General features: G+C 38.3%; 1 protein-coding gene across 3 annotated transcripts in view; it reads left to right on the forward strand.

The window, feature by feature from the left end:
* dpp10 (dipeptidyl-peptidase 10 (non-functional)) overlaps positions 1-24096 on the forward strand; it is a 274909-nt gene that overhangs the window by 185505 nt on the left and 65308 nt on the right. For all 3 annotated transcript variants that reach the window (XM_042494908.2, XM_042494909.2, XM_088082895.1), the window contains 2 exons: positions 15176-15270; positions 15411-15485. In XM_042494908.2, coding sequence (XP_042350842.1) covers positions 15176-15270; positions 15411-15485 — 170 coding nt within the window. The remainder of the gene's footprint in view (positions 1-15175; positions 15271-15410; positions 15486-24096) is intronic.

Below are 24096 nucleotides of genomic sequence, written 5' to 3' on the forward strand. Positions count from 1 at the left end.
TGAATTGGGCGTATTAGCCGTGATGGACAGGGCTAATAGTTCCCTGCATGCAAGCCCGTGCAGGGCAGGAGAAATTTCTCTGTTTGTTTTGAACATCCCACATGCTCTGCAGGTATCAGTGAAGCAGCACTGAACTGTGATAATGCTGAAAAATTCAAACCCACTGGCACATGGTGCACACCAGTCAATTAGAGCGATTCCGAACGGCTTGTTAAATAAGGCTCAGTAATTAATTAAATCTCTTTATTGATGATGTCTAAAAGGTTCGTGTTGCAGAGAAGGTGTTGTGCTAATCTATCTCTTAATCTTCTAATCTAATCAGAGAATGTTACTCGTTCATTCCTCTGGTGGACTAAAAAAAAAATCAAGTCAGAAGCTGGAGGGAGTGCAGGGGTGTGCTCTAATTTAAGGCACTTGTCTTCTCTGATTTTGTCAATCACAGTGCGCTGGTGGATTCAGAGCAACGGGTGGCAGATTATGGCGCGCAGCTTGAGCTGAGATACTTTCAGTGATCTCAGCCAGTTCAGACATGATTCAGAACAATGCCGTTGAGCTTTGAATGTACAGTGGTGCACACTTAATAGATGATCATCCATACAAGCAGCTGTGCAGCAGTTTAACTGTAAATTTAAAGTTTAAGTTAATATTGGCAGTGAATTGAGGTTCAAAGGATACAAGTGAGAATCTGCATTTTCAAGATACAGTGCTGTGCAACAGCCTTAAGCCGCCTTAAAATTTGTTTTAGCAAGGTTATAATGATCAGAAATATTTTTCAGTTTTACTAAAACACTACCAGAATATACAGGAAATATGTTTATAGTGTTAATAATGCAAATATTTCAGAGGAAAAAAACTTCAACAGTTTAAAGCCATGACATTTTTTTCTAAACCTAACCACTGGCTTTTTGTTGCCTAAACACAGTTGTGTAGTGGAGGGTATATGTGGTATACCTCTTTTTCTGGCTGTTTGGGTTGGGCAATAAATTGATTTTATCAGTTAATTTGAATTTGAGGTTTAGGATGTTTTCTTTAAATGCAAATCTAGATTTAATAACTAATGTTGAGCGACGGTTGTATAATTTCAGAATTGCTCATCCTGTAAAATATGCAAAACTCTGCAATATGCAAGTCTGACTTGAAGCCCTCTACATCTTTTAGTTTGCCTTTGTAAATTTTTGGGTAATTGGATATTTTGGATAATTATCATTTGTTGTTTGTTAAGAGGGAAAAATCAATTAAATTGCAAATTGAGATTTTATTTTTAGGCCATAGTGCCCAGCCCTAGTTTACAATATACCGACTACCAGCCAAGTAGCCGTAGGAATATATAGGAGAGCTCCCCTACTTCCTCCTCAGTAATCTACCCGTCGACCTGGTTGTACAACCCCCTCATCAACTACCACCATATCATTGCCTTAACCTAACCATGAGCTTGTGTTGCACAAGAAAATAAACGTAAATATGAGGTGTTTTACCAAAGTTGTAATATGTATGCACGCATGTAACAATCAGAAATTGCACATTTCCTGTGAAAAAGGAAGTCAATATTGAAATGACACAGTGCATGTAACAGGCGTAAACTGACACGCCATCCTGGAAATGTCAAAAACAGACACAGGAGAAAACCTAGCACGTCACCTGTAGACAGGAACGGCACTGACCAAGCAGCGATCTTTTGAAGTTGGGATGAGAATGTGTTGAACCAGCAGAGGCTGGTAGCAAACTGAATTGACTAAAATCCAAAGTGTAAAGTTTGTACACAATTACAGTTTCTCTTAATTGATTATAATGATACCCCACTGACAATAATACTGTTAACTTGCAAAGTCTTTGCAGAATCTTAAAGTCTGTGACTAAAAACTCATATTGACTTTAGATGTTAGAGTGTCAGAGTCTTTTCAAAGTCTTTTCAAAGTCTTGTAGTGTGTAGCACCCATTAAACATTAAAGTTATTGATCGTGCAAACAGCAGTTGGCAAAACAATCTCACCATCTCGCAGTTGATCTGGCATTTTCAATCATTTCACATAAAATGATTGAAAGCTCCAGAACAGCTCCTGCTCAGACCATGTGGCAAGTTTGTTTTGCCCACTGCTGCTTTCAAGGTCGAGATTGAACTTTTAATACACTCATGGTGTTTCTCATTCACACAGGCTTCCTTCCTTCCACCCAATTTTTTTTTTATTTAAGTCAATAAACCTTACAAGAAATGTCCATCCCTCATGCAAATATTATATCTATCTAGTGCCAGCCAGTTCTTTCATCCTTGAGTGTGTGAATCAAAGGGCAACCTCTGGGCTGAAAAATGAAGCCAATACTGAAGTTTACCTTTTTATCAAGGGATAAAGTTATGCATATTAAAGGAGGGCCGCTTTGAGCGACAGTGTGAGACTGTCCTTCTCAGTCAGATCCACCCCTCGCTCCTCTACAGTGCCAGCCTCTCGCCCAAGTTTGTGCATTTCTGACTCCAAAAAAACAAGAATGCCGAACTGCATCCATAAAACCTGTGGTTTACGTCAGGGAAGCGACATCCGTTATTAATAAATGGTGTGAATACATGTTGTACTCAAGTTTTACCAACTGTGAGGTTTTTGTTTGACCAGTGATTGACTGTAAATGCCACCCTGAAAGTTCTTTAGGCCGCCAAAAACGCTGGTCTAGAGCAGGGACTTTCTCGAGTCAGAACTAAATAAGATGCTGGTTTCTGCAGGAAACACAAATAAAGTTAGTGAGTTCCTAAAGAGGTCTTTGGAAGTGTCTTCAATAGAAATTGGCTATTTCTGTAAATTATGACATTAAATATTAGTATTTTTCCGGTCATCATCATCACAAATGTGCTCACCAGAGATGCATTACATTAGGAAAGATGCCAAAGTTGTTTTAAAAAATACACCAACAATTCACCTTCTCCCCTTCGTCTACAAAATATTAAGTAAAAGTAATTGATTTAAAATGTGGAGAAACTCACAGCCTCATCAATGGGTACAAGTGGTGCTATACAAATAAACTTTATTATCATTAAAATGGTATAACCACTGGATTAAACAGTTTAACATTACAAATTGGTGTAGTTCCAATACTGTTCATTGCAAATGGGACACTTACTCTTACTACACAAATCGTCCTACCAAGAGCCAGTGTTTGGCTTGTCTGTGCATGGACATGAACGTGGAAACATGGCGGTACAGCATGGCTATCTTAATAAATGAGGAGCTGCTCCCTATATACATTTAAATGGCTTATTCCAAGGAAATGAAAACACAACGGTTCTTAAAGAAAACACACTTGTAATATTCCATTTCTGATGGTGTATCACCCTAAATCCCACACACTGGACCTTTAATGTCAGTTTGTGACACATGGCCTGTTGCCTATCGCCTGTTATGGTTAGTTCTGTGTGTTGTCATGGAGGTGTTGTTTGCAAGGAGATATTCATACCCAAAAGAAAAGCCCACATTTCTGTTAGAAAGGACAAAAACACCTTCCTTTAAACTTATGGAAGACTTGGAAATCAACAGGATTTTGGATATATGCAGTTATCACAGCAGCGACCTTCTCAAGAAGTTGTTTAAAGCAGCAGCCATTTCACTTTTCTCATGTGGACATGGTTGGTGTGTTGTTGCAGTACTCAGAGGAAAGGCCAGGGTTGACCAGTACCCCATTTGGATATGTCCCCCCACCCTCCTCCTCCTCCTACTCCTCCTCAGCTGTGAGCGTGTGTGCCACTCATTGGCACTCATTAACAGCTATTGCGCTGAGTGGTTGTTGTATTTATAATGTTGTTGTCATACAGCTCTAAATGAGCTCTTGTGTCATTAATCTGCTTTGGAGTCTTTCACCCACAGGGTTTATTTATTCTACCAGTATTAGTAATCTTCAGCATTATTAACCACACTCCTACCAAGTGCTGTGATGACGCTTTGGCATTCATTTTTATCCACAGTGGTCTAATCCACAATAAATCTATGGCTTTGCTAATTGCTGTTATGATGGATTTCATGATGTTTTTGCAAGTATATTACAAATAACTGTAATATTTGTAGTTCAGTGTTTAATTGTACTCGTGTCTGCTTGTGCTTCTCTATAGATTTATCCCTGTACATTTGCAACAAGTGCTGATAAGCGTGATTGTGCGTTTTGTTCGTCAACAAGAAAACTCAAGTGTCTTAAGCAGTGAGCCACAGATGCGGTTTTTAATGAATCTCTTCAGCACCAGCAGTGGCTGGCACAGAATCCTTACACTCCAGCACATGCGACCATATTTACTGTCAGCATCTGCAGAACCGAGCACTCGTGTTCTATCTTTAACAAGCTGGCTTTGAGCTTGACCAGCTGTGACATTTGGTGGAACCGTGGGGACTGCAGACACAGCATCCGAGCATTACGCAACCTTGGCTAAATAATTCAGTGTGAGCTATGCATATTACATTGTGCCCAGAGTTCCCACTTGGCCCTGAGACTCTGCACTCCGTTGGCTGTTCATCCTCATGTGCCAGTGGAGAGGGGCTTTCAGTCAGGCTTAAATTCACTTCTCACTGTTTTCCAACCCCCTCACCTCCCTCTGCTCAGGAGACTGCAGCTCGTGGCAGCAAAGCAACATCTGTGAAAAATGACCTGTGTTATGATCGGACATCCAATGCATCAATTATTATTGAGATAGAATAAAAACATTGATTGAATTGCAGCTGTTCATGTGTGGTATCACATGGAATGTGGACACATTTGTCACATGGAATAATACAAGGTGCAGCTACAGCCAGTGTGTTGACGTTAAATGGAGCTACAGTTATAGCTCCATGAGGCCATCTTATTGGACTGCTGTCCTTGTCTCAGTATATAAGCAGCTGTGAAGAATCAGTACATTGATGGAGGTATGTCTGACTCCACCACAGTAGGTGGTGATACAGTATGTCCCCTTTCAGCTAGTTACTGTTTGACCTTCTTCCAGTTGACCTGTTGTGTCACACACCAAACAAGTTAGCAAGCAGCAAACTTGTTGCATGCCAATCAGTGAAAACAGGGATAACTTTTCAGTGCTGCACATTTCATACGTACTCTATTAGGGGTCGACCGATATTGTTTATTCATGGCCAATACCAATTATTATTACTTAAAGAGACCGATAACTGATATTTGGAACCGATATGCATTTACAATAAAGATGAAAATATTTCTATCGAAATGTAGACTGTAAATTTATCAAAATCCAACACAAAACTTTGTTAAAATGCCTTTAACAAATGTTGAGTCAAAACTGAAACTCTTAACATCATATATGCAACTTTTCTTATGAAGTTCAGTGAAAATTTGAATTAAAATGAATAAAAATAACTCCCTATTAGTAGTTAAACAAACTAAAAGTTCCTCCCATGCTGACAGTTTCTTTGCATGTATAGCTGACTGCCATCCCTGGTTTGGTTGAGTGTAATACGCGCACTTTTTCATCAATTAATTGTATCTGTGATCATTAAAATAAAAAGCTGATACAGATAATTCCCAAAATGCTTAATATCAGCCCTGATAATCAGCCAAGCAGATAATCTGTCGAGCCCTGTACTTTTTACCTTTGTCTTGTTTGTTTTTCTTCCCTTCTTTTTCTTCTTTTACTTTTTTTTCTACTTCCTACTATGAAATTTGCTGTCTAAATTTTAGGGTTGAAGCCTGGGGCAGGGACAGAGCATACGCAGAATGCCTAGGCCAGTTGAGGTGCGATTTAGGCGTATAGATGAGAGTTAATCAACCCCCTACCGCAGTCAAGTCCTTTAAAACAAAACTCAAAACTATTTCTTTAAAAAGCAGACTTTGTGCACAGGGAAACAGGAAATGCTCTTTGTCAGATTGTTGCCAGAAAATTTCAAGCACATTGGTGTTTCAAGTGTCAGTTTTTCTGTAATTGGAACTTAGAAATATAGGAGAGTACACAATAAAGACAGGGATACTTTTGGCTGCACAGTATGCATCTTAAACCTACAAAGAATTACACTGAATACTATTGCAGAAAACACACAGACTCTGTACTTACAAAGAGCCACACTACAGACAGAAGATGAAGTGTATCACTCCACGTCGTATCTTTAATATCTACTTTGCCATTATCATTTCTTCACATGTTCAGAAACAGGCGCCCGATGAAGCAATATGACCCATAATTACCAGCTGCTATCATTAGTACTGAATGCTGTTTTTTCCTTATTTCTGCCCACAGTCAGTGAGCAGAATGAATCTTTTATTTCCTGACAGTTATGTGGGCAGCAGACTCTGGAGCCGGACAGTTACAACCCAAATAAATCTGGCATTTTCAAAGGAAAATTACAATGTGTCTCGTGGCTCACTGAGTACAAACACTGGAAGGGGGATATCATTACCCCAGCCTCATTTATTTCTTGAAGGAGTCCTGTGTATGGCTGTTTACCCATTGTATGGGAATAAATCCTCAGCTGTCAGAGAATTTCATGGATTATTAGTATTTGGGGTCGACAGTTTAGGTGTTTTTTTAAGGCACGCTCGCTTTTCTTATCTTTTGGTATACTGTGACGCTCTGCTTTGTGAGCTACTGGATCATTAGGAATCATGCTGTGGAATCTTTGTGTCAAAGGCCCAGCAACTCTTTTTATTGATATGAAAGGCTAGCCGGACTTGGTGACATTTCTCCCTCAAACAAGATACACACAGAAAAAGACCATTATTACCATTCATTATGAGTACAGTATAAGCACATATGGCCGTCACTGTGCTCTGTGTGGTAAGCAGGAGGGGATGTGTCGGCCTTTGCCTCTGCAGATGTTATAAGCAGCTCAACTGTTACTGCAGCTCAGTACTGGTTCCCTTAAAGCTTTGTTCAGACAGAAAGTGAAGGGAATTTTTACCTCATTTGTGCAAAGTTGATCTTTTGTGTTCCTGTCATTTCCTTTAGGATACACATTTGCTTAAGTTGAAACATTTCCAACTCAGCTGAATGCATCTTTGCATCAATTTGTGCAGCCCCAGGTAGATTTGCATCTAATGACCTCTCTATATATTGACTTTCTATATCACACTGTCGCTTACATTTGTTTTTTATTTAATTTGAGGTTTAAACCAGAGCAACACATAAAGAAATACAGTGAACCCTTGTTTATCGCGGGAGTTGCGTTCCAAAAATAACCCGCGATAGGTGAAATCCGTGAAGTAGTCAGCTTTATTTTTTACTATTATTTTACAATGCAATACTGTACTGTAGAATGAAACCAAAAATCAAAACCTGTTTTCAGGCCCAAAATTTGTTTAAGAATTAAAAATATTAACGTTTTCTTACAAATAACTATGATAGTTTAAAGAACGGTATTGTAAAACAATAATTTGAATACAGTACAGTATAGTAATGAATACAAGGTTGGAAACATTGTCACTCGCGTATTTCACACTCCCTCCAGCTGTGCCTCTCCGTCCTCACTCCGCTGCGCTGTAGCGTCTGTTTCAACTGCAGGCTGCGCAGGAGTCTTTCTCCGAGAGAAGAACATCGTTATAAATGCACTGTAAAAAAAAATCCGCGCAGCCGCGAAAGGTGAACCGCGTTATAGCGAGGGTTCACTGTACACAAACACAAACACAAATATAATGTATTCAGATAGATGACCAAAAGGGGGAGTATTTTATACCAAAAGTCACATGATATACGGCAAAGGTTATTGCAGGGATACTCAATTTGATTTTCTAAAGGACCACGTTTGCAAATGAGGCCAGGGGCCAGTCACAGCAGGCATGCATGTTTCTAGGATTTTAGGACATTTCTAGGGTCTTCATCGTGTTTAGGATTTTAGGACATTTTTAGGATTTTAGTATGTTTATAGGATTTCAGTACATTTCGAGGTGGTGGCTGTTTCATTTCTTAACTTTAGCGTTGAAGTTCTCGAGACTGCTCATTTTCATCGTGCTATCTGTGCTCTCCTGAATAATGTGTTAGGATTCAGGTCCATCCTTACTGTTGAGTCAAACTCTTTTTGTACTTGTAGAGATAGGCAGACTGTCTGTATTCCACTCATACAAAGGGTCTAGACCACTTGTGAATTTGTTTGAGAAAATTGATGAATGCCACAGAATTTCTTAAATCTGTCCAACGTGACACTTCAGAACAAATCTGTCTAAATCATATAAAGTGATTGTCCGCCTCTCATACAGAGACACCATGTTCCTTTTCAATGCTCACTGTTCTCTCCAACACAAAGCTGTCAGAGTATTGAGAGGTTTAAAAGAGAAGAGGAAGAGATGACTCCCTCGGTCATGACTAATACAAGCCTCTAACACAAACACTGATCTTGTGTTATTTTTATTTTAGTCCTGTTTCTGACTGAGAGACAGTTTTGACTACAAATGACATGTTCATCATTTTTCTGAATACCTTTTACATCATAATAACAGAGCTTGATGTTATAATCTTACACTGAGCTGTAATTAGCCTTAAACCAGGGAAACAACAAATTTATTTTCCTTAACCCTTTGAAACCTGGGAAAATTGACTTGATTTCTTTCATAAAGATGGGGAAAAGATATGAGCATGCAGACTTAGGAAGATATGATCCAGAAATTAGCAAGAAATTAGTGGAAAAAGTACAAGAAGTATGCCTGAAAACTAGCAAACAAAAAAGGCAGAAAGCGGGAAAAAAAAGGAAATGACCTGAACAAACTGTTTTAAAATTTTGTAAAAATAATTTTAAATATGTAGTTATGATAACTATTAATATAGTTCTTTGGACATTTTCCCCATTTTTAGAAATAATTTCCTAAACCTACCAATTTCTTGCAGTTCGTGGGCCATACTGCTCCTTACCTTTTTCCCATGTTTTCATAAGAAAAAAAGAAATGCTCAGAGTTCCAGGCTTGAAATACTCATGAAAGGCTTCTGTGTGCACCAAGGGAAAAGTGATGTTGAGCCAGGTTTCCGAGGGTTGAAAGGATAGGATAGCTAGCATAGTAAACAATGTGCTGCTGTGGATGAGGGTCAGCAAAAAATACTTTAACCACCTTAAAAAAAAAACAGTCACACCTAAAAAAGTCAGTATCAGTTGAAATGTACGCTAACAGTATTTTTACCACCTTACCTTAGTGTCAGACTGCAGGTTCCAATGGGGAAGCCATTAGTGGCTTCAGTTCCCCATATGCTCTCATCAAAGCCACCAGACTCCATAGACAAAAACATTTTAGGACGCTGAACACAGGAGCTGCTGGTCTACCACTGCCTTGATCATTTAGTTCGTTTTTGTTATTGTGTGACTTAGGTGAACCTAAACTAACCTTTGAAAATGCCAAAGTCATATAATAGCACAAACAAAATAACTGTTGGAGGCACAGGTGGACCAGCAGCTCATGTGTTTAGTGATGTTAAACCACTGTTTTTCTCAATAGAGTCTGGTTCTGAAGAGAACGGCTTCATTTTCTAGTTTGAAATCACTGTCTGACATTAAGGTAGAGCAGTGAAAATATCCTAAATATAGCTTGCACTTAAACTAATATTCATCTTTCAAGTGGGATTTTTAATACTTTCACAGTACATTCCTTAACGTCCATGTCAGACTCCAGCATGCTTCTCCAAACTGAGGGCTTGTTGACTCACATTTACTCTATGTGAGATACTGTCTGTGGATGAGAACTGCATGCAACCCCACTGAACCTGAACTGTCCCCTTAAAATAACACACACAGAAGCTGCAGTGGTTGCGTGTTGCGTGTACAGTGACCATTACTTAAAGCACCTAAGTTGCGGAGTTAAGCCTGGCAGAAAAAAGCCAAGGCATTTCATTATTCATCGGGTTACAGACGTAGGACATTACTTATACATTAGAGTCTTAGCTTGTTCTTTTTCAGCTATGAACATTTCATTATTTAAGGAGACAAGTGCAAAGCAGTGCAGAGACCTATGGTAATGTTTTAAAGATCACAGGAATGAGTTCCTTTTTATCAGCTCTAAATATTAATTTCTCTCTCCCAGGCATGCAGTGATTTGAGGTTTAACACCGCTGGGCATCGAATTAAAATTATTTTGATACTTTCAAAATGACCTCATAGGGTGTGTTTTTTTGCCAGTGGTACCTTTCTGCGTTACGTTTTTTTGTTACTGGGCTTTTTTTAAGTAATTGCAATACAGCACATAAGAGAATTGTTTAATGCTCAGAAGTAAAATTTTGTTGGGATCTGTTCATTCAAAATAAGCAGTCGTCCATTAAGCCTGCAGCATCCTGCGTTATTGTTCTTCCTTCTGTTTTCTCATGTCACATTTTTACTATTTTTTCATGTGACAGTGAAGGTGATAATGCAGCCGCGGCATTTGATAAAAGCAGAAGCAACTTTGTGGATCATTTTGGAGCAGAGGGAACATGTTCCTCGGGGTGCAGAGTGCCATCCAAACACAGCCTGGACAGCTGTTTGGGATTAGTCAGAGGAGTTCAGTAAAGACAGCTGTGCTTACGACTAAAGCTATTCATTACTATGGGAGTCCCAGTGGCACTGGATAACCCTAGAGACCCAGACATGACCCTCACACCAAAACACAAACACACACACACGCACACACACAGTATGCTCTGTTTACACTCAGTCAGTCCAACAGTCACATATCGAGAGACATACAGTACATGTCTATCCAACTGTTTTATGGATATTTTTTAGAAACTGTACATTTCTTGTGAAACAGAAGGGCATTTTGAAAAGACACAATGCATGTAACAGGTGTTGATTGACAAGGCATCCCAGCGCATGATGTAGACATCAAAAGTCAAAAGACATCAAAAGCTTTAGAAAACACTAGGCGCTCCTCAGGAAACACTGCATTTCTTTGCTGAGACACTTTGGTATTATGTAGTTGCTATGGTTTGGAATTTACAAGGAAGTAAAGAAGAGTACCTTCTCTGGATACAGAAAGGCTGAAGGAAGAGCGGACAGACCCACTAGTCTATGTGGGTTCATGAGTGGAAACGTAATATCTAGCTGACAGTATGTTAAAATATATCTCCTTTATTGTTGTTGTTCAGCACATGTACAAGTAAGATTTTGTAAGCATTTGTCATTCTCAGTGGTAAAGTGGAGGGTATATTCAGGCACACAGCTACCCCACCTCTTTTTCTCATTGTTTACAGTATACCTACCCAACAGCTGGGGCTGGGCAATATGGCCTTGAAATAATATGGCATTTTTGGCCCATATCATGGTACAAGGTATATATGTCACACTTTTTTAAATCTCCTCAGAAGTTTCATAAATGCCGGGCTGGGCAACAAAATCAAATGTCACGATATGTCAAAATCCGGAGATATTGATGACTTAAGCGGGTGAACGCAAGTATTAGAACAAGTAGAACAGTCTGATAAGTTTAGAAAATGAAATCACTTTACTGTACTTCAACCTTTAAATTCAACTTTCAGCGTACAACTCTCACTGTTCGAGGCTCACTTACCCAGCTCTTGGTACCCATCTCTCGGCACACAACTCTATGTGCGCAACTGTCAGCGTGCAACTATCAATGCTAAAAAATTTAAAAAAGCCAAAAAGGCTGTGCTCAGTTCAGAGCAGACACTCATCATTTTGTTGCTTTGCTGGTGTTTCAAAGAAAAAAAATCCAAAAACTATGCTGGCCTTAATGAAAAAAACAATTTGGTGGACATGGCCCCTAAAAAAATGTCTGTCACAACTTGATAGAGAAAAAAAATTGCTCTGTCCTCTTCGTCATTTTTTCATACATCATTATTCACATTTTATATTCTAGAAATGTTTGAAAATTTGATAAATAAGAAAAGAAAAAAAGAAAAGAAAAAGCTTGCACAGTGGAATAGTAATATCCTTTCATATTCATGCAGGTGTACAGCAGGGCCATTATAAGGATAATTGTGGACTGTAAATGTGGGAGTAAATGTCTGTCTGCCTCTTTGTGTCAGCCCTGTGATTGACTGCTGACCTGTTCAGATTGTACCCCGCCTCCCGTCCAGTGTCAGCCGGGATTGGATGTGACCCTCCGCTTATCCACGACCCTCAGGGATAAGCGGCTACAGATAATGGCTGGATAGATGAAAGGCCTTCTTTCTATTACTCTTTTGATAAGTTTGTTGCCACAGCTCTGCCTCTCTAACTCACAGTACTGCTTTTGTGCTAAGCATTTGGTGGTGTTGACTTCGCTAAGATTTAATGTTCGGGTTTATTAAGGAGGATTAGCTCTCTGTGCAGAATCCAGTCAGTGCTTAGACTCTTTTGGAGCTCCCTCAATCAGCAGAGTCTTCTTTAGTAACACATAGCGTATAGTGTTTGAGCTGTTGTGAAGATGAATGTGACAAGCAATTTTCATTTTGTATGGACTCTGAAAAACTTAATTTGGAGCAATCTTTGGCCTGCAGTCCCTCGACAAGAGATTAACCACACTGCCTGTCTGATGTGCTGATATCTATTACTGTGACGGGCATGCAAGGTCATAACAACAACAATCAAGCTTGGTTGCTTTGGACAAAAACTTCTATTTGATCATAAACTAACTAATAGTGTATAAAGTCTGGGAACCTTCAAAGGAGACCTATTATGCTCATTTTCAGGTTTTAGAACATCTTTTCATGCTTTAATGGTAAAAAAGGTCTTCCATATCTTAGCATCTCTGTAACAGACAAATCCCGGACATTTGTGCAGGAGTTTGGTATTCGCTTCCTGTTTGAATGTGATGTTTTTTTCTACACCTTACCATGTGCCTTCTTTGCCTAAACTCAAGCTCAAGTATGTGCTTTTGTTGACAACCAGAAAATCAACAGCAGATGTAAAAGGATACCTAGAGTGTAATTTGTAGAAATGGAAGTCCACTGACAAAGTGGCAATATGTGAGGAATTGCGATGAGAACTTGTTGGTCATTGCAGCTGAGGGAATATGGAGTGCCCAAGTAATGAGTCATAGAACCTGGAAATGAGTTATTGTTTCAGCACTCCTGGTTCCCTCACCTTGAAGTCAATGTTTTTTTTAAATGGGCTTTTGGTTAGGAGCCTGAAATAAGGTCTGTGTTTAAACACAAGCTGAAGAGACTTTCACATTGTGTTCCACTTGTGAATTTTTTTGGTGTTAAAAAAAGGTGTTTGCTAACACGTGGCTTAAGACTAAGACTACAGAATGTCATCCCACCAAACACAACTTCACAGCCTTGTTGTGGTAGGGATGTTAACTCAAGCAACCGTAGTGTAGTTTGTTTATAGCCTAATTTTAGCTTTTTAATTCCGGCAATTGCAATTAGGTTTCAAAAATAATAAACGTGTTGGTCATTCATGAAGATTATCTTGCAAAATGTGTAAGTATCATTTGTTTAAAGGAGATCAATCAGTAGACTATAAAAAGTATAAATAAATGCAGTATCATGCTGTAAAATGCATTTGGTATTGTTTGAAATAAGCAAAGTTTTTACGCTATTTCAAATAATGATTAATCAGTTAATCAATTGTTAATTTGACAGATTATTATTTAAGGAAAGTGCTTACAATTTGCAACACTTGTTAAAGCAGAGAATTTGGAAAAAAATCTGAAGCCTAATGTTTTTGCGAACAGGGATTTCTTTACAGATGGTTACCTCAATATTTGAAACTTTATACGAGCAATAAGACTGTAATTTTATATATATGATGTAAAATAAGAAAAAAACATTATAGATCCCGGTTAATACATGTATAAAATTTCATTACAATCCACTTAGCAGCTATTGAGATAATTCAGTCTGGACTGAAGTGATGGACTGATCATCTGATGGACATTGCTAACGTTTGTGTGGGCTGAGGGAAGGCTGAACTCCTGAGTGCACATCAGATTTGGAGGTTTACTTTATTATATTTGCTGTGGTGTATAATTGTGCTGACATGCTTTACAAATGTTCAGATAACTAAGGCAGGTCTTGTTGAGGATAATGTGCTCTGTCACCACACAATGCCTCTCCTTTTTTGCATTGTTTGGTAAAATGATTCATGTGTGCCTGGCTTTTGATTATACTGCTGTGGAACAGTGCCCACATTTTATTTCTTTCATGCCAAACCAAACGCTATATTTACTCCCCTGGAATACTCTTGAAGGAAAAGTGGTTCCATACACATGTAAGTTTGCCAACCTGATGAATAATGTGAACAGGTAAAACGCAAATAAGAGGACACTTAGTTATTGTGTATTTTCTGCCCGAGCCTGTGTTAATTACTGGACCTGCTGTACTGAAGAGTTTTTGGATTAAGTGCCTGGTGCTCAGGGGAATATTGTCAGTTGTTGGTGATTGAAATGTCTCCACTTTCCATGGACTGAATATTGACTTATGAATCATTTAGACGTCATAATCTGAGAAGAAGAGAAATATTTATTTATTTATTTATTTTTTATCACATGATTGAGGAATTTTTTTTTAAAACACAGGGACTACCTTTCCGTTTTTAGTAGGGCTGTTCTCATCTTAAAGTGGCCTAATGTTGGGTGTCCACCTTGAAACTGTGCTGACTGTGGAGATGATCTGTGCTGCGGGGGAGGAAGATGTGTGTGAAACGTCATGTTTTCACAGATATGGATGTAAACTGTTGCTGCAACTTTGCAGGTTTGCATGCAACTGCGAGGCAGGGCAACACTTGAGCTATGCTGAGAAGTTGCTGGATTTTAACTTGTGTGCAGGAGTATGTGTGCGTCAGCATGCATACATCACTAATCACAAATATTTGTGGATGCTGTTCTGTTGACACAATGGTTTTATCATGACAATCCCCGATGATATTTGAGGTGGGCTATGTTTCTGAATGTTTGGCTCCGACACAAAACAAACAGTGCCATCTTGTCCAATCATTGGAGCCCTGTGTAAAAGATGTTTCCCTGGTGGTGCCACACACTGCTCTCGCCATCAACACTGAACATGCTGTGTTATCTAGAAAATGAAAAATGTAGGCTTTCCTCTTGTGTCTGGCAGTGAAATCTCTCTTTTGATTCTTACACTTAATCACATTACATCAGACAAACTCGAGTCTGTTCGACTGTCTGCTGCATTGTTACCGTTATTTAATTTGAAGGAACGATGAAGCTTAAGAAACATTTGTTTTTAATGGCATGCTTCAGCTGGTTCTCACTTTGAGGTTTTTCTCTGTAATGCCTTTTCAGGACAGCTTTCAGAATTCAATTTCCTTCACACAGATTTTTTTTTTCTTTGTTCCCTCTGTTTCTATTCCCAGACTCTGAAGTCATCTACAGAAACAGCGACGGCCACGTCATCAAGTTCAATATCCTCACAAACGAAACAGAGATCATCCTGACTAACACAACATTTGTGAGTTGATTCGCTTGTCATACTGTATATTAAATAACTGGTTTAAAAAATTTTCATAGTTTAAATGCTCTCGTGATGATTGACATTGCAAACCGTCTCTTTGTGTGTCTGTCTCTTTCTTTCTCTCCTCTTTCCACTAGATAAATTTCTATGTGGCAAAGTATTCGGTCTCCCCTGATCTGAAATATGTGCTCTTCGCTTATGATGTCAAACAGGTACGTTTCTGAACAACCATAAAGGTTTTTGCACAGAGGAGGAAAGACAGACAGCATTTCATATTTTCCACGTCCTTCAGTCCTGTATATATCGGGAATGTTCACACTCAAATGTAACCAGAGGATTCAGGAGGGATCTGTTCAGCTGGTTTTCATGTAGTTTCCTTCCGTTGACTGAAACTGCAGCTGTAACATGCTGTTGTTTTGGTAAAGTAAAAAAGCTGCTGCCATTTTGTGCACAGTCGGCTCTGAGGTGAAACCCAGAAGGACTGACGGCTTATATTTTTGTGTCTTAATTTGCACAAATCACAGAAGTGGTGACCGAGAAATGTTCATAATCAGGGGGTTGAGCCAGAAGTGTAAACACCCTGGGCTCAGGGGGTCCGGGGCGGGGCCATGCTCCCACAGGGAACGACCTCAGTGATGTGGTCAGGACCAAGGCGCTAGCACACGATGTCATGCTCATGATGGTAAAGCACACCTCCTCGTGTAATATTGCAATTATACAACAATTACCAACAAAATAAAAATGTATAATTAAAATGTATTCATGTTTTGGGGCAATTAGCTCTAAAATTTAAAAGCTTTTAGTGACCCTTTTTCTCTGTTTCCATGGAAATACACAGAGTCTGAGTTATTACTGGAAAACAACCAGTCACGTCAGGAGAATCCTACATATATGTCATGAAGTCTAGTTTACTGCTCCAGCAAGTAGGTTGAACCTTAATAACGACCGTCAGCGGACATGTTTTCTAGTCCCTGTTGAGTCCTCTGGCCAACTTGAGCTTATGCTTTCTAGGGATTATGGGGTTTCCCAAACTAATAAATACATCACATATAAACATAGAAATGCTCAGCTTGCCCAGTTTTGTTTTTTTTGTTTTTTGTACGACTAAGATATCTGCTAAAAAAAAAATAAAAATTCCATACACAGATTTAATCAATACATCCTCAAACTACTTGTATTTTTAAGCTAGTAGTTGCATGTCACCACACAGCTGACGGAGGATTCCAAACATTTCCAATTACTCAAGAGCAAAGTAAAGTCCAAAAGGCTAAATTAATGAAAAATTATAGCGGTCCGAAAATGTGCATGTTTTTATTTGTTTTTACCAATCCATATTTGATGGCGTTAAGCCTTTAAAAACAACATTTTCACTGCTGCCCTAATCACTTAGCCTATATTTCCCATCATGCCTAAGTGCTGGACTATGTAGTTTTTAGTTTGCAGTTGATTTTGCTGTTTTGTGCTCCAAAACACAAATGTCACTTTTTGTCAGCGTTTATAATGTGTCTCTTCAAAACATGGTGGTTCATGCTGGTTATTGTCATCTCTGTGTTTGTTTATAGTTTACACAATTAGTGAGTTGGCTGGTAATTTTCATAATTTAAGCTGTAATTCATTAATGTTGCAAGATGCACCTTAATTATAATAATAATAATGCATTTTATTTATAGGCGCTTTTCTTGACACTCAAGGTCACCCTACATCATCAACATAAAAGCAGACACAATATTAAAGAGACAAAATAAAATATAGAAATACAACTGGCACCCAACTGATAAACACTTCCACAATTCTGGAATTTCTGTAAGTTCAGTGTTTAAGACGTGGTGTAGTAATATTTTCAGTGATGGGGACGGTGTAGTGTCTGCATATTTTAAATGTCTTGTTGACCGATCAGATTGCTTGGTCGGCTACTTGTTTTATAATGTGGCTTCTGTAAGCTGTCAATCAGCTGTCAATCAGTTGCCAAGATGTGACATATATGTCACTGCACAGAGGATTGTGGGTAAGAATAGCTAGAAAAGCATGCTGGCTTGCATTCTGCAAAATCCAACTGGATGTAGTACATCCTTGTATTTTTGACATACTGCCTTTGACATACTATGTATTTGAACATAATCAATCTTTTTTTCCATACTATATAGTAAGGTAGTATGTGTATTGGAACACGAAGTGTATTTCGTCACTAGGTAGTCTAAATGGAATCAAATTATCTTTAAAAAAACTTATCTGTCAGAGTGTTGAGAAGTGTACTTTGTGTCAGCCCCCCACTCTACTTAACCAGGTTAAAATTACTGCTGTGAAAAGGACTTCACAGCCTCTTACAGCACAAGGAGGTTTGAGATTTGGGACCAAGAAATGTCAAGAAGTAATCTCAAAAGCAGCTGACTCTCCATCCCTCCTGTCACTCATATTTTGTATTTTCCTTGGTTGTAAAAAAAAAATGACATGACATGCCAGGGTTATAAAGACAAAGCCATGCTGGAACACAGTGTCAGGGGTGAATAAACATCTGCACCACAGTCCAGCGGTGCTTGATCCGTTTTGACAGGGGCGCGGGTCAGGGGGTGCTTAAAATTCTATTGTGGCCCCTGTGTGCCAGTGGCAGGTCACATTCATTCACTAATAGAGCAGCGGGGCAAGCTGGAGCCGTAATTACCAGCTTTTCATCAGAAAAGAGTAGATGCAAAATGAGATATGCAAATTGGAGCCTCCATTCTGGAAGGGATCAACAGTGAGGATTAGTGACAGGGCGATTAATCAGAACTGATTTGCATAGTTTGCATGAAGGGTTAGATTTACATTTTGGAACAATACGGCCAATCGCCTCAAGCCCAGTTTATTTTTAGCACAAAGTTGAAGGAAGAAAATAGCAGAAATCCTGTTTTCCTGATATTGGTTCTAAAGATGTTTCAGTCTTCTAAAACAATAATATTTAACTGACATATTAAATTAAATAAACTTCAGTAACTAAGTTTTATTTAAATTCATTTGAATTTGAATTTATTTCTCTGTTCACTTCTCAAGTCATATTATTCCTTATGATAATAGTGTTTGCCTGACTTGTTTCCTTGGTTTTTGTTTTTCTGTTGGCTACAGATAAAAAAGGTAGCAGGTTGTAGTGTTGTGTATCTAAGTTTAGCATTTATTTAATCAGAAACGGTGGTGCGTTGAACTCGCTGTTGTGTAAAGCAGGCACACTGCCTGTGTTTTTTTTTCACTTCACTTCAAAGGGCTTTTTTGACATAAAAAACATGTTTACATTTTCCAAAGCGTGAAAGGTAAGTGTGAAAGCTAAACAAAACATGACCAAGTGTTATAAAAATACATAATATAACCACAAAATGTCTCCATACCGCTCGTCCGAAGTAATCCAAGTGTCCTGAAACCTCAATGTGCTAAGTTGTTTTGAAAAACATCACTGGCGTCATGTTTTTAGCCTTGTTGTTTTTTACAAAAATCAAGCAAATTTGCTCAGGTTGAAAATGGTTAAAATTGACCTTTAAACCATTGTTTACATAATTAGGTGCGATTTTGGCCTTGTGCTGTTATGGTTCATAGCCTGAAAATACTCTTTCTTTGACTTGCAAGTCATAGACCTGAGACTTGACTTGGACTTGATACTCTTCAGTATCTGACTGTGACTGCACAATGAAATTCTTCCTGTGTGTATCTGTGTTACTATCTTTGTTTTCCACCTGGCAGCCCAGTGTGTGAAACAAACCAACCTTGAGCATGACACCTGTGTGATCAAGAGTAATAACAGCAGCTCTTCTAGGAAAAATAAATTACTTTTCTAATAGGTTCATCTCCGGTGCACTGAATGAAATAACACATTCATTAAGGCTCGGAGATACGACGGTGTCACAGAGTTTGATTCTTGTTTTTTTTTTCCCTTCTGATTCTTAAATTGAATTGTTTCGTTCAGAGATGACAATATGTTTTGTTTTAGTTGGAACAAGTTATGATGAAATAACATAATAATGTGTGAGATTTATCACTGTAAAATTGTTAGCGGAAATATAATAATGTAATGACTCGTGCTTCAGTTGCCATCAAATCAAAAATATATACAAAGAATGTTTTACTTCAGTATATAGTTAGATTAATCTGGTGTGCAGCCAATCCAAAGTATATGTATGACACTAGAAACAGAGGACTGGAACAACATGGGCCCAAGATATGTCCAAGATATAAAGACACACCCTCTCTGGCAGAGAATCATAGGGGAGGGCAGGGGACCAAATGAGGCTTTCAGGTTTCAGGTAGCAGAACAACACACATCAGTCAGGAGGAGACGCAAGGCAGGTTTTCATTACAGATTACAGAGATTGAAGCGATATTTTCAAAATGTCGATAAAACACAATTGCGAGATGACTGTTTCCACTGAGTAATGATCTGCAACTTCTCTCACAAATACATTCCAAGAAGCATGGTGATGGATGCTCAAAACATTAGCAGAATATAGAGAAATATTTCATATATATTTCAAAACAAAATTTTACAAAATACTTATTAAAGATTAATATTAATTAAAGAATCCCTTTTTATTTCTTAGGTCGGGTATAAATGCAAAACACAAACTATGCAGTAAATGCATTTCTGGACATTCACAGTGTCCCCTGCTGTTAAAATACCCCCCAAAAAACAACCTTTCACTGGGACAGATGTGGCTGCTGTGGAAAGGTTTGCTTTTGCTGGAGGGGAAAGCAGAGCGGGTGAGCTTGAAGAACTAAGTTGGTCTTTTTCCACTCAAGTATGATAAGCTGGGCTCTATCCTGGCTCATGTACTCGTTTGGGCGAGCGGGGTCGCAGCTTCGTTTGGCTGTGTAGTCGTCGTTAATGAGCTGGGCGGGGCAGAGCGGACCTCCTCACAGGGATGCCGACTCACATGCTGCCTCATGTTAGTTGTTCTGTTTGTGTAGTTCAACATATTAATATATATATATTTGCCGACTGTTTTTTGTCTTTTCTGTTATCTTCTCACCTTTATTACTTTCTGACTTAAGGAAGCTCAAATGCCACCACACTTCTGATTTGAAACTGGAGGGTGCATCTTCTATTTCAATATCGCCTGTCGCAGAGCCTTTGCTTTATCTTATTTATGTTAGCGAGTTGTCTCTAGTCTTGGACATGACATTGGACAATGAACATGTGGGGATGTGGCACGTTGAGCATGCAAAGTCAAAAGCAGATTACGCCCTCTGCTGTACAAAAAGAGCATCGTGGTTCATTTTTCATCTCACTGATTTAAATCTCACATATTTTTTATCTATTTTTAACTGCCTCACGATGCATCGTTACATCCCTAGCAACAACACCTCTTGTAGCTCCTGCTGCATCATGCCCGAAGGAGCCAGTTCCTACCGACAGGTGCATAGCCAAAGCATCATGTGACCCATGAAAGCCAAAATAGTGTTTCCATTGCAGTTTTACAGAATATGGTGTTTCTGACGTGCTGAAATACCTCCTTTTCCGAGCGTAAAAACTTTTTTGAGATTGAGAACACAAATTGACGTGTTTCCATTCTGCATATTTTCTATTCACAGTTTCAAATTGCATAGTTTGAGGGTTAATGGAAACCTGCCTGAAGACATCGCCTCTTTTGTGGATGCATTTTGTGATGTCACATCTGTCTTAACCATAAATATAGACACTGGAAACTAGTATCAGTAGATCTGTGTTTTCTGTTTTAGCAGCAACTGAAACTATGAGTAGAATATTGTGAGTGTAATAAATAATGTTTAGATCATTCTTTGCACATTTGGACAGCATTGCGCCCTGGGTGCCCTGAGCATCCATGGATATATAGTTGTCAGTTTTTACACACTCTGTCTGGTTTCTTGACACGGAAATGAGCATGTTTTTTGCAGACAGACGCTACTTTTAGGAATGGTACTACGAACATTTTTGGGCAAAAAATCAATAGAAACTTGTCTGAAAGAAATATAACAGTTTTTGATTGTTTTGGCTACAATGTTTATTTCTTTTCCCCTGATCACCAGAGTTTGGAAGAACATGTTTTAAAAGCCAAAAGTCTTGTTTGCTGTTGTGTTATGTGTGATTTGAATCAATATCTGTGAGATTCAACTTCTGCTTTTGTTTCTCTCTTGTATTTGTGGTCATAGAACTATTTATTCATTCATGTGACTTCACTGCAGCATATACATATATCATGACATGATTATGAGTTTGTCCTGGAAAAAAGATATATAACAGAATATGACTGTGAATTTCAGGGTTGAGGTTACACGTGAATTGTTACAAAGGAGATCAGGCAGATCTTCATTTCCTAAATCAACTAATGTTAACCTTTTAAATCTTTTTCATTTCATTTAGACATAAAACATGCAACAACAGTATCACTTTCAAGGAAAATGTTATTGCAGATGTCATGGTTGATTTGGGATGAAGTTAGACATTTTTCTCCAATATGAAATGAGATAAACACAACAAGACGGGACAGTAGAAGTTGAATCGAAATAGTAAAAATAGACTTGAAAAAAACTCAGAAATGATAAAAAATTTAAAGAAAAATCCAAATGAGTCCAAAAAAGAAATATGCCCCAAACTTAAAAAAAAAACCCCTCAAAATTATCATTAAAAAAGACCCCCCCAACTCAAATTATATATATAATAAAAGAAGACAAAAAACAATCCTCAAATTTATAAACAAAATTAAAAATAACACCCCCTTAAACTCTAAATCATTAGAAAAAAATAGAAAAATAATAATCAATCAATCAAAAATAATTGGCAATTACTTTTCAACTTATTGATTAATCAATAATTATTGCAGCTGTCCTTATATAAACTCTTTGGTAATTTAATTTATTATACATTATACATTATCATGCTTTTGTAAATCTCTTTAATTTGTAAAGTAACTAAAGCTGTCAGATAAATGTTGTGAAGTAAAAATATTTCCCTCTTAGATATATATAAAGTCCAGGTACTTGAGTAAATGTACTTAGTTACATTCCACCACTGTCCATGCTTTAATAGGTTTTTACTCTGGTCTTAAAATGGCTTGACGTTTGGTGAAGAGCACATTTTAGGTGTGAGTTGGGACTTTACCTGAGACTTGAGTGTCTTGTGACTTGAAAAAAAATGACTTGGTCCCACCTCTGGATTGGCCCACTTGCAATGTACCCCTTAAACCCTAAACCCTGAACTCTCACAGACTTTAAATATCACTTGTGATGTGTGAAAGTTTGAGGGTTTCACACACTGTGCACAATGGGACAGTGAAATCATCTTACTTGGACACCTGGCCCAAAAAGCGTTCTCACCACAGGCCATCATTATAAAAGACATGTCTATAAAAGTTGTTAGGACACCTTGACCTGCAAAGAAGATTTTTTCTTGCAGATTTTGATCTATAAAGATTTTAAACGTATAAAAGTTCCCTGGAGACGAGCAAAGTGATTTTAAAGTGCGTGACGTCCAGATAAAGTAAAGTTTATGGACTAAGGATGAGGGACCAGAGGGAGAAACACTAATGTACATTTGCAGGAGGCCACACAGCGTGGAAACAAACCTGGAAGCCAGAAACCTTCTTTGGATTTTGTGCTCAGTGAACAATTTTTATTTAAGTGAAACAGCGCCATTTTTGAGTCAAGTAGCCAGTGCTTACATCCATGATCAGCCCTGAGCCCTGATGACTTAATGATACAAAGTCTGTAAGTGTGTATGGGGAGGGCCTTGGAACTGGGCCACTAAGTAATAAAAATACAAAATATGAACATATGAACAACAATGCAACATGCCTTCTAAGCCCGAAGACATGTCTTCTTTAAAACATTTTTTCAAAACTTTTTGGTTATTTTTAAAGAAAAAGAAAAAAATTACCAACCTTGTCCTTCTTTAACATTTTAGGGGGATTTTTAATGAAAAAAAAAAATTGGCGACTAAGAAATAATATCGGTGATTATTTTTTTCTTGGTGATTTTTTAAGAAGACATGACTTCCAAACTCATCTGGCCCATAGCTTTGGAAATCACAGCCAGTAACTGTGAAAACAGAGAATATGTTTGGATTTTCACATTTGTTATAGACCTTGAACCCATCGTGTGTTATTATACAGATCTGTTATAGTGTAATTGTGTCGTGTTTATGCGTTGAATTTCAGCTTTATGACTGATGTTGATGGAATAAGAACATTATAGCGTCTGCAATAAAACTGTTTTGTACAGGTTGTTCTTTATTAAATCCAAGTATGAATATGCACAGCCAATCGACTCCTCTGATGACACCTGTGAGTAGTGAAATGTTCCTGTCGTCTGTATAATTTATGAAGCTTCAGCACAGCCTGTGTGCATGCTGCTGACAGCAGTGGAAACACTGTGTATCTTATTTATGACAAAGGCTTAGCCAGAGATACAAATGAATGCAGAATGTGCTGAACGTTTAATCCCTCCAGAGCGACACAAGAGAGGGACAAAAGCCTCCAAAGACAGCGGGTGTACAGTCATAGCCTTGATGCTGTCATGCTGTCATTTAATTGGTAGAGCCCATCAAACTAAAACCAAAGCAAGCCCCCCACCCCCACCCCCCTAGCTTAGCGCTGCCCAAGACAGTTGTAATTGGTTTTAAAGAAATACGTACAACCTTGGGTGTTTTTATTCCTCTGTGCTGTTTTCTGTATGTATGTCCCATTCTCGTGAACGTGACATCTCAAGAATGCCCTGAGGGAATTTCTTCAAATTTGGCACAAACGTCCAATTGGACTCAACAATAAACTGATTACATTTTGAAGGTCCAAGGTCCAAATTCTACTTTTTTCCTTAACCCTTTATACAACATCACTTTTCTTGTGCTGT

Source organism: Plectropomus leopardus, chromosome 10, assembly GCF_026936395.1.
Source record: "Plectropomus leopardus strain MGB_pleo_1.0 chromosome 10, ASM2693639v1, whole genome shotgun sequence".
Lineage (NCBI taxonomy): Eukaryota > Metazoa > Chordata > Actinopteri > Perciformes > Serranidae > Plectropomus > Plectropomus leopardus.